The sequence below is a fragment of the Scomber japonicus genome, chromosome 21 (genome assembly GCF_027409825.1).
Source record: "Scomber japonicus isolate fScoJap1 chromosome 21, fScoJap1.pri, whole genome shotgun sequence".
Lineage (NCBI taxonomy): Eukaryota > Metazoa > Chordata > Actinopteri > Scombriformes > Scombridae > Scomber > Scomber japonicus.
The window spans coordinates 5,719,717-5,736,301 of NC_070598.1; the positions used below are offsets into that span (position 1 = coordinate 5,719,717).

General features: G+C 40.3%; 1 protein-coding gene across 1 annotated transcript in view; it reads left to right on the forward strand.

Annotated features, from left to right (window-relative positions):
* Nucleotides 1–14,831, forward strand: part of nrbp2b (nuclear receptor binding protein 2b) — a 42,214-nt gene extending 27,383 nt beyond the window's left edge. Inside the window, exons 2-18 of the mRNA XM_053342716.1 lie at nt 5,525–5,647; nt 7,990–8,091; nt 8,210–8,299; nt 8,738–8,778; nt 8,890–8,984; nt 9,138–9,161; nt 9,269–9,349; nt 10,160–10,215; nt 10,310–10,405; nt 10,773–10,905; nt 12,066–12,168; nt 12,274–12,324; nt 12,694–12,829; nt 13,012–13,065; nt 13,353–13,416; nt 13,873–13,928; nt 14,041–14,831. Coding sequence (XP_053198691.1) covers nt 5,525–5,647; nt 7,990–8,091; nt 8,210–8,299; nt 8,738–8,778; nt 8,890–8,984; nt 9,138–9,161; nt 9,269–9,349; nt 10,160–10,215; nt 10,310–10,405; nt 10,773–10,905; nt 12,066–12,168; nt 12,274–12,324; nt 12,694–12,829; nt 13,012–13,065; nt 13,353–13,416; nt 13,873–13,928; nt 14,041–14,127 — 1,392 coding nt within the window. The 3' untranslated portion in view covers nt 14,128–14,831. The remainder of the gene's footprint in view (nt 1–5,524; nt 5,648–7,989; nt 8,092–8,209; nt 8,300–8,737; nt 8,779–8,889; nt 8,985–9,137; nt 9,162–9,268; nt 9,350–10,159; nt 10,216–10,309; nt 10,406–10,772; nt 10,906–12,065; nt 12,169–12,273; nt 12,325–12,693; nt 12,830–13,011; nt 13,066–13,352; nt 13,417–13,872; nt 13,929–14,040) is intronic.
* Nucleotides 14,832–16,585: the final 1,754 nt, after the last annotated feature.

Sequence of the window (16,585 nt, forward strand, 5' to 3'; positions counted from 1 at the left end):
GAGACAAAGCTCTTTGTCGCTATCAGACTTGGACCCACACACGGGTCTCAGACAAAGGCACTCTTTCATTTAAGAAGCCTCTGCGGAGAGAATCGCACTGAAAGAGAGCTGCCATATTGTAGTTCAGTACTCGCCTCTACCTCTCTTACTAATCCTCCCACTGTCCTTTTTTTCCCTCTGCTGACTCATCAGGCACCTTTTCTTATTTTTGGGATAATTCCCTTGGCCTTGTGACACATGTAAAACAGATCCCACTACGAATCCCGGCAATAAAACTGTCACTGCAGATGTTCCAGCCAGCCGTCGTAGTAAACGCTGTAGAAGAGGAGATTTGGACTTTTTGGTGTAGTTACAGAAAGAAGCTAATTCGGCGCCGCACAGGGAGCATGGCGTGCCTGTTAACAACCTGCAGCGTAAACAGTCAAAGTCTAGCCTGCAAAGTGTAACCCTCACTGATATATAAATAAGGGGAGAACACAATATTAGAAACACCTCCTGAGTATAATGAAATACAGCACCACAAGCTGCAGCATCCCCCCCTCCCAAAATTACCACAAAGTTAAATAAACACATTTCTAAAAGAGTTTCTGAACATTTTAACCTTCATGAAGGCGCGGTAGGATTAATTGCATAGCTCCTGTATTAGATTGCATTAGCAGTCAGCTGAGTTTACTGTACTATATATATAATACAAGCTTGAAACTGTTAGTACAGTCAAAGGCTCTTTTGATTCAGTTTCTTTCAGTTTCTATCACCTTTTTTTTTTACTAATTTATTTTATATTTTGTCTTATTTTTGCTTCGTTTTCCATTCCTTGTGTTCATTTTTCTCTTTTAATGTCTATATTTTTATCACGTGTTATTGATTGACCCCAGAAAGAATGAAGATATCCTATCTGAAACGACTGTGTACATAAAGTAGATTCAGCTGGAGTCCTTTGTTGCATATCATTCCCTATCCTGATAAATTTGGGTTGGCAAACATACTTTTAACTTACATATTTCCCCAATTGGTCTCCTACCGATACACATTACATGGCATCTCAGTGGATTGTGTCTAATTTGCTGCACTTATTAATAAATATCTGGCAGGATCTGACTGAGTTTGAAGATACTGATGTAAAAAAGCGGATATAATGTACCTGATTTTCTGTGTGAATACATTTCCCAGTTCTCTCAACCACATACATCAAATGTAGGAGCACTTTCAAATTTCCAAGACTGTAAAATTAGCTGTCTGGCTAATAATGTTAAAAAGAGAAAAATAGCCTTATTAGCTTCACAACTACTTTTCACATTGTCTGGATTGGCCACCCCGTACAACACGGTGAATGGGTCTGGGTTACATGGATGATTAAAGGCCTTAGTGAAGAACTCAATGCTGCACTTATTATTAAGGATCTTCAGGATCTGACTGAGTTTGAAGATACTGATATAAAAAAAGTTTAACTGTATATATTGCATATTCTGAAATGTCCTTACTTGGAGGTTAGATGGGACCCACAGAAGGATATGTGCATTACCTGTAGCTGTTCATACTTGTTTAACCATACCAACCACATTAGCAGAAACTGATACCGATAAACTATAAAAAGAAGATATCCTATCTGAAACGACTGTGTGCATAAAGTAGATTCAGCTGGAGTCCTTTGTTGCATATCATTCCCTATCCTGATAAATTTGGGTTGGCAAACTTACTTTTAACTTACATATTTCCCCAATTGGTCTCCTACCAATATACATTACATGGCATCGCAGTGGATTGTGTCTAATTTGCTGCACTTATTAATAAATATCTGGCAGGATCTTACTGAGTTTGAAGATACTGATGTAAAAAAAGTTTAACTATATATATTGCATATTCTGAAATGTCCTTATTTGGAGGTTAGATGGGACCCACCAGGAAGGATATGTGCATTACCTGTAGCTGTTCATAATTGTTTAACTATAGCAAAATGGGAAGAGAGAGGTCCATTGTCCAAAGTTGCATGGGGGAAAGCAGTTCCTGATCTTATAACAGCATCAGTGATTTATCTCTGAAGTAGCAGCAGCAGTAGTAGTGTTTTTCCTATATGTACTGATCCGCCATGTTATTTCAGTCCAAAACAAATACACTACAATTACAAAAACACTATTGTGAATGAGAAATGTACAGGATTAACTTGTGTGGCGAGATAGTGAGCGGTTCATGTGACAGATCCAGTTTTACCCGGCTCAGATTGAAGATTTAACAAACATGAGAATAGAAGTTGGTGTTGTTCTTACATGAACACACAATCCCTAAATCCCCCTTCCACACCCTTAACCCACCTCCCTTCCCACGGCCAATCAGAGCCCAGAATCCAGCGTGCTTGTTTACCAGTCTCACGCCACCATGACCAAGCATCAGATCCCACTATACCCTCGGGACACAGACGCTGGGACAGGGGACCGAGTGTTCCCCTCAAAATCTGGAGAAAGTAAACAACAGTCGACCCCTGACGCCACAGAGAAACTGACATAATTCCTCCTCTGACAGCTATTGAAGCGGAGGAATTCCCTCTGCCGTTAGCGAGACGGAGCATTGTGTTCCAGCTTTATAATACCAGTAATCAGATTATCATCTCCCACAGAGTGGTAGCAGCGAGATTATATGTCAAGTCTCCTCTGCTGCTCAATTTGTCTGGGAAAGAAAACCCCTCCTACTCTCCAGAGAGAGAGAGCCTTAAAGCTGCACTGTAAGGGAAGCAGTAAACAAACCGCTGTGGTAAAGAAACATGTCTCTCTTTGGCTTCATCAACACCAAGAAATCTGTGGCGTCTAAAAAGTCAGAATATAAATTAAGACTATTTAGTTTGAGTTTTCGTGGTTGTGCTCTGATTCCTGTCTCCTGTCTTTTTCTCGTTCGCTCCGGTTTTTTAAACAAACCTCCTCCTGTTGAGCCGCGTGCTGAAAGCCGTCTTGACTCTTGACATTCATCGCCCCAGTCAAAGATGATGTCACGACGCGTGGTACAAGTGGAGCTCTGTAGAATACATCAATGGCTAGCATTTAGCAGTAATAGGCGGTCGTTTGGGGCCTAGAGACGAACCTAAATAATAGTCATTCAGCGCTGACATCAGGCTCTCAGCTGCTCATCAGAGACGCCCAGCTGACATTTTAAGACCACAGAGACGATAACGGTGATGATAGAGGAGTGTCAGATGTGCATGTCTAAAACTTAAACTAGTTTCTTCTTGCAGGGATGATACGAAATGGCCGGAGAGGAGGGAAGTGTATGCTTAACAGCTTTTGAAATGTGAAGATTTTAAGCTTTTATGTGTCACACATGAGAGTAAAGTTAATATATTTAGATTTAAGACTTTAACATGAGCTCCAAGAAGTTATAACCACCATTTTTTCTATTTTCTAGCATTGTGTGAATAATCTTTACTTGCAGCCCTACACACAATAAATAAAAGCAAACACTACTAATACCACATATAGCTTTTAAGCCTAAACCCTTTGTTTTAGCTTAAAAGCTATATGTGGTATTAGTAAAACATACACTGATAGATAGATGTACAAAAGCAATAAAAAAAAATGACCTGCTCATAGTTCAGATAACAGATAAACAAGGGGTTAAAGTCCAGCCGTTACTTTTATAAGCAGGTTAGAGCATAGCAACGTCCTGAAGGCAGCAGTAAGAATTTAGTTGCTAAGGTGTTTCATAGATTTGATGATCACAAAAAACCCTCCGATCGCTTTGTTTGACACCACATTTCTGTTTCTGTCCTTCACTGACAGCCTGCAAATATAAAAGAAACATCATAAGACTCTGAATAAAAGATAGAAACAAGAATTTGAACTGAGCAAAACTTTTCAAAGCATTCCCAGAAGATAGCAGGCTGGTATGAATATGAATAATTGTAGTTGCATGGAAAAATAAAAACCCTTTGACCATGTGAAAGCTTTCAGTTGGTGCATCAATACTGAGATCAATGATGCCATGTTATCTCTAACTGTTAATACTTTATTGATCCTTGTGAGGAAATCTCAATTAGGTCAGAAAAATGGGGTCAGCTGCTGCATAGTAGGACAAAATAGCAGCCGTCAAAACTGACATGGAAATCCTTGAAATCCTCAAGCAGCCTTTGGAAGTGACGTCTCTTGACTTCTAAGTAGAAATGATTCATTAATTTGACGAGATGTGGGATTAGTAGGCTCTTGCATTATGATTAACGCTTATTAAGACCTAAATCCAGCCTCCTTACTATACTAACTGCACCACCACCGTCACTGCTGCAGCACAATATGCAGCAGTATCCACGAGGCATGAGTAGCTTTTTGCTGCTGTTGCATAAACACCGTCTCATTCAGTGATGGATCCCCCCGAGGGCCTGTCTGCGTCTGCCAGATTATAAACCCAGCCACTGCCTCTTCGCTCCACTCTGCTTTCTATTCTTTTGCAAGTTCTTCTTAGGAGCCCGGTCCCACCTCCTCCGTCTTGTGACCCGTGTCTCATCTCTCTAAATCCCTCATCCACAATCCCCTCGCTTCTCCCGCTCTGTTTCCCTCTAATCCACCTCGTCCAATTCTTTACACAAGCTGCTGCTGCTGCTACTGCCTCTGCTGCTGCCGCCACCGCTCATCCTGCCGCCTCTCTTTACTGCTCGTCATGATTATGAAGTTAGCGACCAGCTGGTGAACATAATGGAGCGTTTTTAAGAGACGGATATTTTCCCTCAGGTGTTGGTGGAGACCAAAAGGGAGCTTTAGCTACACTTCACTGGCTCCCAATGTCTTTTACAATTGATTTTAAGGTTATTTTACTTGTTTTCAAAGCTTTTAATGGTTTGGGACCGACCTACATCACAGGCTCTCTGTCGTTCTATAATCCCTCACGTGATCTCAGATCATCCACACAGCTGGGTTTTTAATTATACACAATTAAGGCCAGAAGAAAATAGGAAGCACAGCATTCTTTAATTATGCTCCAAAATGATGGATAAAATAGTCTAAAGGACAGCTGAAAACATTTTTATTTAATTTGGCTTTTAATTAATTTCATTTTAACTTAGTTTTACTCTATGTATTTATTTATTTATTTATTTTTGATTGTCTAATTTTTACTAAATCTCCCTTTTTTTTTAAAATTTTGTTTTATTTGCTGTTGTTTTATTGTATTCCTTTCTGTAAAGCACTTTCAGCTACATGCCTTGTATGAAAGGTGCTTAATAAGGTATATTATTAGTATTATTATCATTATTAAAAGAATAGTGAATATTGAGAGTAGAATTAATCAGGTGGCTTGAAACATAACTCAGATAACTCCATATGAATGCTAATACTGTTCCATGTTTATTAAATAAAATAATTAAAAATCACCATATCAACCAATACACAAGGAGAAAGTGTGTGTTGTGTTTATGCTTCTTTCTGCTTTTTCAAAATGGGGTAAAATCTGTTCAGGCAGGTTTAAAGTTGCCTTTTATAGTATGAAATGTATGTATGTATGTGCTAGCATGATGCTAAATGCTATATCTGTATCTGTCTGCCCTCTACAGGTCAGCCAAGGTAATGTCCCCGGTGTGGAAAGTGCATCTCTGGCCATGGACACAGAGGAAGGAGTGGAAGTGGTTTGGAACGAAGTGCTCTTCTCCGACAAGAAGGTCTTCAAAGCACAGGAGGTATCGTGGATCCTTTTTATCTTGTTTAGATACAGGTTGAATTTATGGTTTTGGAGTGGGAAGAGGTTGGGATTTAGGATGCAGCTTTATTTTCATTGGTAGCTTTAACCCTCCTGTTGTCCTCGAGTCAAAGAAGGGAGGGAGGAAGAAGGAAGGAAACGGGGAGGAAGGAATGGAGGAAAGGAAAGAATGAAGGGGGGAAGGAAGAAGGAAGGAAAGGAGGAAGGAAGGAAAGGAGGGAGGAAAGGAAAGGGGGAAGGAAGGGAGGAAGGAAGAAGGAAGGAAAGGATGAGGGAAGAAGGAAGGAAAGGAGGGAGGAAGGAAGGGAGGGAGGAAAGGAAAGTAAGGAGGAAGGGAGGAAGGAAGGAAGAGAGGAAGCATGGAAGGAAGGAAGGACGGAGAAGGGGGTGGGAGGAAGGAAATCGGGAGGAAAGGAAGAAGAAGGGAGGAAAGGAGGGAGGGAGGAAGCAAGAAGGAAGGAAAGGAGGGAGGAAGGAATGGAGGAAAGGAAAGAAGGAAGGGAGGAAGGAAAGAAGGAACAGTCAAAACAGACAGGGTCAATTTGACCTGTGAGGACGACACAAAGGTTAAGCTTTAATAAATGTTTTAGCAATGATAACACACTGCTTGAACAAGAACAGGGTCTTTGAGTAACATATGTATCTAGACACAGTATTTTACACATTCATATTGGACTTTTTTTAAAACTCAAAGCCCGTGACCCCCTGCCCAGCCAACAGATGCTCTCCGGGCATCTCGGTGCTCGGCCAATTCCTCCAGCTGTCCCCATGTATGCCCACTTCTCCTCATGTCTGCCTCCTGGTCACGGCGCCAGGTGTTTCTTGGTCTGCCTCTTTTCCCCCTTCTCCTTTTCGCCGAGGGCATGTCTTGTGTTGCTGGATGCAGGCTTGAGAAGAGTGTGACTAATATATTTCCAGTGTCTTCGGAGGATTAGTTTTCTTCTTGCAGGCTGCTGTCTTGTCTTGTCCGACCTCGCTGGCCGGTTATTATCAGCAGCTACGAACCGTTCACATTGTAGTCTTAAGATAAAACTCAGTATCTCCATCCTGCATATTTTATACAACAACTGCAGGCCTGAGAGTTTCCCTGCACTTCTTTCAATGTAGTGACTTTCTAGTTGGCAGCCAAGAGTATTTTTAAATATTCTTAGGGGCATTTTATGTCTGAAGTAGAGAGCTGACAGTAAGAGAGAGGACCAGGGATGCTGTGGCTCATAGTTGGCGCCTTAAACTCCCCCAGGCAACAAAAGCACTCAAGTCAAAAGTTCCTAGATGTTAAGTTGGCATATTCAAATTGCTGCTTTTTTTTTGTTGAGCACCAAGTCCTAAAGATATTCAGTCAATAATAACAGGAGTTTAAGAAATGCTGATTAAGTTTCTGTCAACACACTTATCAGTTCTGCTACTGAATGGTTTAGGTCCAGAATACATAAATGACATGTTAGTAGAATATAAACCCAGTAGAGCTCTGAGATCTACTGACTCAGGTCAGACAGTCGAGCCCAGAGCTCTGAGATCTACTGACTCAGGTCAGATAGTCGAGCCCAGAGCTCTGAGATCTACTGGGTCTACTGGGACTCAGGTCAGATAGTCGAGCTCAGAGTTCAAACTAAACATGATGAAGCAGCTTTTACACAACTGGAACAAACTAGCAGCAGAACTGAAATCATTTTTAAATCCAGGTTAAAAACACTTCTCTTCTCCTGTGCTTATGATTGAGCTCTTTTAACCCTCCTGTTGTCCTCAAGGGAAGGGAAGGGAATGGAGGAAGAAGTAAGGAAAGAAGGGAGGAAGGAAGGAATGGAGGAAGAAGTAAGGAAAGGAGGGAGGAAGGAAGGAATGGAGGGAGGAAAGGAAGGAAGGAAGGAAGGAAGGAAGGAAGGAGCAGTCAAAACAGACTGGAAGGTTAAAGCACTTTACATTTTAACCTTTCATTTGCACTCTGTCCTTTTAATGATTTTAAAGCTAATCATTATTGTATGCTGCAATATTATATTTAAAGCTCTATTCTAGCATTTTATTTCTCTCTTTCTATTTTTCTGTACTTAGTTTTTATTATTAGTGTGGGGGGTGGGAGGTTGGGGGGGTTAACTGTATGTCTTAATGTTTCTCAAATTACATGTTTTTCTGTTTTATGTAAAGCACATTGAGTTACCATTGTGTATGAAATGCGTTATATAAATAAAACTGCCTTGCCTTATCAATTAACCGACTAGTTCTTTCAGCTCTGTTGCTTTCAGGCCTGGAGGATAAAGGACTTTACTTGGTCATTGAGGTAATGTGAAGATCTAAACTATCTCCCATGTGTGTGTTTTTTTTCAGGACAAGATCAAGGAGATGTTTGAGAACCTGATGCAGGTCGAACACCCCAACATTGTCAAGTTCCACAAGTACTGGCTCGACATGAAGGAGACTCAAGCTCGGGTAAGATTAGTTTTTAAAATTCTCTCTTTCTGGTCTTTCTTTCCTCTTTTTACATGCTCACACATCCTGTAAATGAACCAACCTCCAACCTCCAACCTCCAACCTCTGCAACCCACAGGTTATATTTATCACAGAATACATGTCGTCGGGAAGCCTCAAGCAGTTCCTCAAGAAGACCAAGAAGAACCACAAGACCATGAATGTTAAGGTCAGTGTTTCTGGTCACATACTGTATATATATTGGTGTGTTTACTCTGTGTCTGTTGAGTGGTGGCGGCACAGGGTACTGCAGTCCAATCACTATTCAGATCCATATTTCCAACAGGATTAGAGATTATGTAACAGGGCACCCTTGTGGCTCAGTCTGCTCAGACATATATTTTATCTTTAGGGTGTTGAAATGATTTAAAAGAGCATGCAAGTTTTTTTTTTAATCTATCATCCTTTTTCTTCTTCGTCATCTTGTGTGTGTGTGTGCTTTTCTAAGTTGCATGTGGCATTCATTACATAAGTATATTACTGAGAATGACAGGGAAATTTGTGTATTTGAGTTGAGTATAATACGTTGCCATGCCAAGTTGCCCTCTATGGAGCAAAATTGGTATCTTCAAAAGGATTTATGTTGCTCTGTTACACTACATTTTAGGCCTGGAAGAGATGGTGCACCCAGATTCTCTCTGCCCTAAGGTATTGACTGATTTCTTCCCCCAGGATTTCAACATGAAAGATGTCTTAAAATCTCACACATAAGATTAATTAAAAAAAAAACACCTGTAATGTTTTATGTTCTACTGGCAGTTATCTGCACTCTTGTGAACCTCCAATAATCCATGGCAACCTGACGTGTGACACCATCTTCATTCAGCACAACGGCCTCATCAAGATCGGCTCAGGTCTGCTTCCTGCAGGGCTTTCTATGTTACTACAACCAGCACTGGCTTCTCTATTTACTAACCCTCAGACTGTAGTTTTAATATATTAATGTCTGCAGTTTTACAAGATAGAAGAAAAAAAAATCTCAATTATGCTTAATTTTCTTTCCACAGTGTGGCATCGGCTATTTGTTAATGGTAAGAAATAGATCATTTTGTTGTAGATATGTTTACACTGGTGTCTCTATCTATTTATTTTTCTTATTTAAACTATGTATTATTCTCTATGTGTCTCCTCTTACCAGTGTTCCCAGACGCCAGCGGTAAAGGGAGGCAACATCGCGACGAGCAGAGGAATCTTCATTTTTTTGCTCCAGAATATGGTGGTAAGTGTGCTGGAGCTTTTTTTTGGCTTCATTTCTATTTATTATCTTTTTTTATCTCTCATTCTTAACTGAATATTTTACCCTAAAGTCAAATTTAGTCACTAAGTCTCTACTGGAGCTGGTAAAATCACCAAATACACAGTTAATTTGCACCTGTGGTAACATGATTGTCTGTTTTAAGCTCCAAAATGAGCATTAGATGTCCATTAACAATTGCAAGATCCAAATATGAACAATAAAATCCTCCACTTGAGAGACCTGTGCATTGTAATTGTAGGAGCTAAGTGTGATGGAGCTTTTTTTGGCTTCATTTCTATCTATTATCTTTTTTTTTCTCTCATTTTTAACTGAATAATTTACCCTAAAGTCAAATTTAATCATCAAATCTCAGCTTTCTGTGACTTTATAATCTACTGGAGCTGGTAAAATCACCAAAATACACAATTAATTAGCACCTGTTGTAACATGATTAGCTGTTTTAAGCTCCAAAATGAGCATTAGATGTCTATTATTTTCTGCAAGATCCAAATATGAACAGCAAAATCCTCCACTTGAGAGACCTGTGCATTGTAATTGTAGGAGCTAATGAGATAAATGCTCGAATTAGCGGAGCCACAGTCCAATCAATCGGCCACAAATAAAATTATTTAGAGACATCTAATTAATATTCTGTGCTGCTTTTTGGAGCAGTAAAAAAATAGATGAGTTAATTGTGTCTTTTGTAATAAGACTAAACCTTCATTAATAAATGCTAACTCACTATGTGCTTCATACTCCTCTAAAATGCAGCTTCTCCTTTTCTGTTTCAAGCCGGCGAAGATGATTACTCCATAGATATTTTCTCCTTTGGCATCTGTGCTCTAGAGGTGAGAGAAACAGATTTGTAAAATACCCATCTGTGTGTGTTTGTGTGTGCATGTGTGTGTTTGTCTGTTTTAACTGATTATTTGTTCCCCCCAGATGGCAGTACTAGAGATCCAGGCCAATGGAGATACTGCCGTGTCCAAGGAGGCCATCATCAATGCAGGTCAATCTCTGGAAGACCCTCTCATGAGAGTGAGTTTGAAAAAAAATAAATAAATAAAAATTAAAAAAAAGGCACCATGTCCTAAATATACACCGTTGCAACCGTGGAAACATGAGGATAAAAACAAGCTGTCCCACACACACACACACATGCACACACACACACACACATGCACACACACACATGCACACACACACACACCATCTTGGCTCTAGGCTTATTTCAGACCACCTGCAGTGACTTAGTGCAGTTTCACAGTGTATGTTTCAGTAACACGTGCCAAGAATCAAATCTAGAGCAACGGAGTGACGCTAGGTAATCTGGGTCATACTGTACAGTCATGTGGTTACGTGTCGTCGGACTCAGACCTCTGCTTCCTGTTGCTTTTTTCTGCAGGAGTTCACCCAGTCTTGTTTGCGTCACGATGCCAAACTCCGTCCCACCGCTCACGACCTTCTGTTCCACCGAGTCTTGTTCGAGGTCCACTCCCTTAAACTGCTGGCCGCCCATTGCCTCATCAACAACCAGTGTGAGTTTTTTTTCCTCACGTCCACACGCTGAGCTTAACACATGGAAATCACTTCCTGTGTCCATTCATCGTGGTCATTACAGCATTCAAGACTGTTAAAGTTTGGGAAATTCATTTTATCACTGAACCCTTAAACAGGCAACGTGCACCAGGTGGAGATACATATATATATATTTTTAATAGAGGCAATGTATTCTGGTGGAGATACAACTCATAAAATCCAAAATCCAATTTAAAAAAAAAAAGAATGAGATAACTAATAACTTAAAAGTAAATAAAAATATTAATTAACATCTCATTTTCCACTCCTGTCTGTTTATGGGTTAAAGGACCAGTGTGTAAGATTTAGTGCCATCTAGTGGTGATGTTGCAGATTGCAAACAGATGAATAGACCTCCCTTCCTCCCTCTCCCCCTTTCTTCCTTCCTTCTGTCCTTCCCTCCTTCTTTCCTTCCTTCTTTCCTCCCCCCTACCTTCCTCCCTTCCTTCTTTCCTCTGTCCTTCTTTCCGTCCTTCCTCCGTCCCTCCTACCTTCCTTCCTTCCCTATTTCCTCCGTCCTTCCTTCTTTCCTTTCCTCCCTCCTTTGCTTCCTTCCTTCCTTCCCTTCCTTCCTTCTTCCTTCCTTCCTTCTTCCTTCCTTCTTCCTTCCTTCCTTCTTCCTTCCTTCCTTCCTCCTTTCCTTCCTTCCTCCTTTCCTTCCCTCTTCCTCCCTTCCTCCTCTCTTCCTGCCTTCCTTCCTTCCTTCCTTCCTTCCTTCCTTCCTTCCTTCCTTTCCTCCCTCCCCTTCTTCCTCCCTTCCTCCCTCCTTTCCTTTCCTTCCTTCCTTCCTTCCTTCCTTCCTCCCTTCCTCCCTTCCTCCCTTCCTTCCTTCCTTTCCTTCCTTCCTTCCGTCCTTCCTCCCTTCCTCCTCCCGTCCTTCCTTCCTTCCTTCCTTCCTTCCTTTCCTTTCCTTCCTTCCGTTCCTTCCTTCTTCCTTCTCATTAATTAATTATGGTGTTAAGTTTCTAGTAAAACCTTTCATGTGATACATTTTTTACTCCTATATATAGCAGATTATTATTTAGAGGGTTAGGGTTAGGGTTGTTGCAACTCAATAATAAATAATAAGCTTTTATCATTTTATTAACATCCAGACTTTGTTTGTGTGTTGCGTCTACAGATCTGCTTCCAGAGAACTGTGTGGAGGAGAAAACCAAGTCCTTCGACCCCAACGCTGTCATGGCAGAGATTAAACATGACGACAGACAAGGAGTTCAGCTAAAGTAAAATCAAACATATCTCATATCTTTTGGCTACTTATGAATATTATATGACATGTCGAGCGCAGCACTCACAGTGCTCTTTTTGTATCTCTTTGTGTCTCGTAGATATTCCCACGTGTCTCCTTTGGAACTCGACAAGTTTCTAGAGGATGTGAAGTGAGTCGTACTATCAGTTATTTTGTGATTTATACAGAAAACAGCATTATTTAAACTTTTTTTCTCCTCTCTCTCTCTCTCTCTCTCTCTCTCTCCCTCTCCCCCCCCCCTCTCTCTCTCTCTCTCTCTCTGTCTCTCTGTCTCTCTCTCTGTCTCTCTCTCTCTCTCTTTACCCCTCTCCCTCTCCCTCTCTCTCTCTCTCTCTCTCTCTCCTCTCTCCCCTCTCTCTCTCTCTCTCTCTCCCTCTCTCTTTACCTCTCTCCCTCTCTCTCTCTCTCTCTCTCTCTCTCTCTCTCTCTCTCTCTCTCTCTGTCTCTCTCCCTCCTCTCCCTCGCTCTCTCTCTCTCTATCTCTCTCTCTCTCTATCAGAAATGGGATTTACCCGTTGATGAACTTCGCCTCGACTCGGCCTCACCCCGTCCCTCGAGCCCTCTCCTTGTCTCAGGAGCAGGTGGAGACAGTCAAGACGCCGACTCCTGAACCCCAGGAGACGGAGACGAGGAAGGTTAGCCTTTCAGACACTACCACAACTGTATTAGATCAACAGTGCTTATAAGCCACTAACACACATAAAGAAAACTCACCCCCACCCATCTTGTTGCTTTTCCATTTGAGTTGTTTTGCACGTTACTTTAAGAGTTTAACAGGACCTAAAAACATTTTGCTTTTTGTCTGTTTGTGTTGTAGGTTGTTCAGATGCACTGTAATTTGGAGTCAAATGACGAAGGGACCAAAACTCATGTGAGTCACATAATAATGCCCTTTTCATTTGCAGTGAATGGCTACAGTGTTAAAACACATATAAAGAAAATAACGAGTCAAAATGAAAAATAATTCCTGATTAAAGCAGTTTTAGGGTTCTGTGTTGCCCTCAGATGTTTAGGAGGGGGTTACTTTGCCCATTTTAGTAAAAGCTCTATTTTTTACAGACAATTGAAATAATTGTTTTTTAAAAAATTTAGAGGTTAAGTCAGTTACAAAAACATGAATTCATTGATTTTAAATTTGACTTTTTCATCTCTCCCTAGCTGTCTTTATTTCTCAAGATGGATGATAAACTTCATCGGCAGCTTAGCTGTGACATCCTTCCAAGTAAGTTGACCACAACAGTACTTTAAATCATCATTAAAGCTTCAGTCTTGTAATTTAAGAAAGCAGCTGCTGTAGTTTTTAGCATCATTTTAACAATAGAAGTAAATATTAAATAGGTAGGGAGTGTTTATAGCAGTGGATTTGCTAACCCGTTAGCTAGTGTTTTTTTTACAGTGAAACAGTAGGCTCAGGCTCATTTATGTGTTTTTTATAGTTTTTTGGATCTATGACAGAGAGAAATAAGCCATATCATGCTTTGACTACACACACGATGCTTGATACTGACAGTTTGATTGATTAATTGCTGTTTTGGGATGTTTTATGGCATTTGTTGGCAATGAAAAATAGAAAAAACAGTCTTGTACTTATCCTTTAAAAAAGACCCTTATTCTGTAGGTACATTTTTTATTGCATATTTTGAGATAAAACTTTAAATATATCATGTGTAACTTTCAGATGACACCTCCAAAGACCTTGCCAGTGAACTTGTTCACTACGCCTTCATAACTGAGGTAAATATGAAAGCTTCTTTAAACGAAGCAGGGTTTGAATATAGTATCAGACTTTTTTTATCTAGTCTTAAGAATGAGTTTTGATGTTCGTCATGTCCTGTGTGCTGCGTAGGAGGACAGTGAGAAGGTTGCCGGGTTCCTGGAGGACGCCATCAATCGACACCGGCTCCGAACGCTCGCTTCTGGGAGCACACAATGAGGAGGGGTCATGACAGCGGCTGGCCCGAACTGAGGGGCCGGGGGCGTTGACCACACAGATCGAGAGAAAGGGAGAGGGAGACGGGCGGGATCACACAGCCGGGAACGGAAGAGAGCAGAAGGAGTGGTGGTGGTGGAGGAAGCTGACCCAGTTGGGGATTAAAAAAGGGGGACAAATACAGGAGGACGCTGGGCCTTTGACAGTCAGTTAATCATCCCAGAGAGAAAGAGGAAACGCCAGCAGTGAAAAAGGAACTGAAGGCACCTCTGGTTGCAGGATCAGAGGCATCATGGCTGTGTTCAGCAATCCCACAAAGCAGTGGAAGATTGACAAACTCCCTGCCTGCGAAGGGCTACCATGCCTTAAGCTATCTTTGACAACTTCAGTTTTTTCCATATTGCCACTATTCAGAACGGATCCGTCTTACATACAAATGCAGCAGCTATGTTTTCATAAGGACGTTGTATTGCTCATAAGCCTCGTTTGCACTCCAGTGTCCATTTCGATCGGTGAATATAAACAAAGATGCAGTCATTTATTTAAAAAAAGAAAAACCCTCCCTCCTTTATTAACCAGAACACTCAATTTATTCATTTTAGGGATTTAATATTCCGTCCAACATGTGCTGTTTATACTCTTTCAGTTATTTATTTCTGTTTAACTGTGAACCATTGAAGCGTTTTTGCTTTATTTTTATGACCTGCTTAGTAACACAACTCTCTGTACTCCTGGGTTAAAGGCTTCTTCTCCTAGAGCTGCGCTATGAGACGACGCCTCTCTTTTAGCCTGTAGTGCTCTTAAAGGGTTTTCCCCTGCAAAAGTGTTCTGAAAGCCAAAGACTTGCAAAAGTGCCTGCTATGGCAATGTACTTTGGACAAAACGGCAGACCTAACTTAGCAAATTTGTGAATATATATATTTATATATATATATATATCTCATTCAGGCTGACTTTTTACAGCGTTAAAAACTAGATGCATTGATTCGGAGGAGGAGGAGACAGTTCCCGTGTCTTATAATCATGGAGGTTTAGCAAAGTCAGCCTGTGTAAATGTGAAGATGAGCTTTGACGCCAGTTAACTGCGGCGGCTCCGTTAAGAGCTGAAGCCGCTGTAGACTGGAGAAATGATAATGGGTGATTATGGTTTCTGCTGTTGCTAATATTCATTTGGGATCAGCTGCAAAAAATTGGGATAAAGCTCGGATAAAAGCTTGTGATTTAAAAAATTGTAGCTCTATAATATTATAAATGGGAGGAAAAGGGTGTTGGTGGTGATGTGATTTTTTTAAGGCTTGCCATATTGTCAATAAATATTACTGCTAATACTTTTACTTTTGCTGTATTTCCCAAAAACCATCAGAGGATATTTTCTAACACTGAGATCTCTAAAATGTTGTAGAAGTGGTTTTAAAAGAAGAATCTACCCTTCAATTTTCTAACGAGTATACTATTATGTCTTTCAGATCAGTCTACAAAGCACACAACAATAGAAAAACGCCCCCTTTGTACCCTGACATAATAATTAAAATAAAAGTTTAACTACTAAAGAGAACATAAAACAATAAAGATAAAGAGAGATTTAGCCATGATTGAATGATCTGAACTACGGTGGAGATCATTCAGTCATGTGAGATGGGAGATTCTCCATGTAGCTGATGAAAGGTTGCCATATTTTATATAGAAAAATGAAAATATCTGATTTGTTAATGAGCATATTTTCCAAGACGTATATATATATATATATATATATATATATATATATATATATATATATATGCAGCAGCTGCTCACTTCTCAAAGCCACGATCCAACTATAGCTGAGATAGATCTGATATTACATTTCATTGCAATACATTGTTTTTTGGCAATAGTCTGCAGGATTTCAACCCAAAACATTTTGAATATTTATGGTTTAATTTAACTCTTTTTTTTGTGTGTGTGAATTTTGTATCCGTTAAAATGTGCTATCATGTATTGGCATTACATTTCTAAGGGGGCTGCAGATACCAAAAAACATCTTTAACAGAAGATTGGAGCTTTTTTTTTTTGCTTTAAACATATTTATTTCTTATTTCTCAGAACTACATCGACTCTACTCTACTTTTTATTTCAGACAATATCACAGTGGACTTTTTTTTTGGGAAAGGATTGCATTGCAGCCCACACGCACACACAGACACACACACACACACACACACAAACACAAATCCAGTGTATATCTCTTCAGCTCTGGCAGGTTTTCCCCCTGGAGGAGCCAATCTTTGGCAGCAGTAGACCTACAGACTTTAAATATTTGGGGTGGATTTCTTTTTTTGTTTTGTCCTTTATAACAAAACTAGACATTTAAAAAAAAACAATACAATGGTTGAATTGTCTGATCGATCTTCTGCAGTATACTCTCTACTCTGTTTGTCAGAATCACTTAGTTAGGCTTCATTTGTTATGCCGGGTCTGCAAA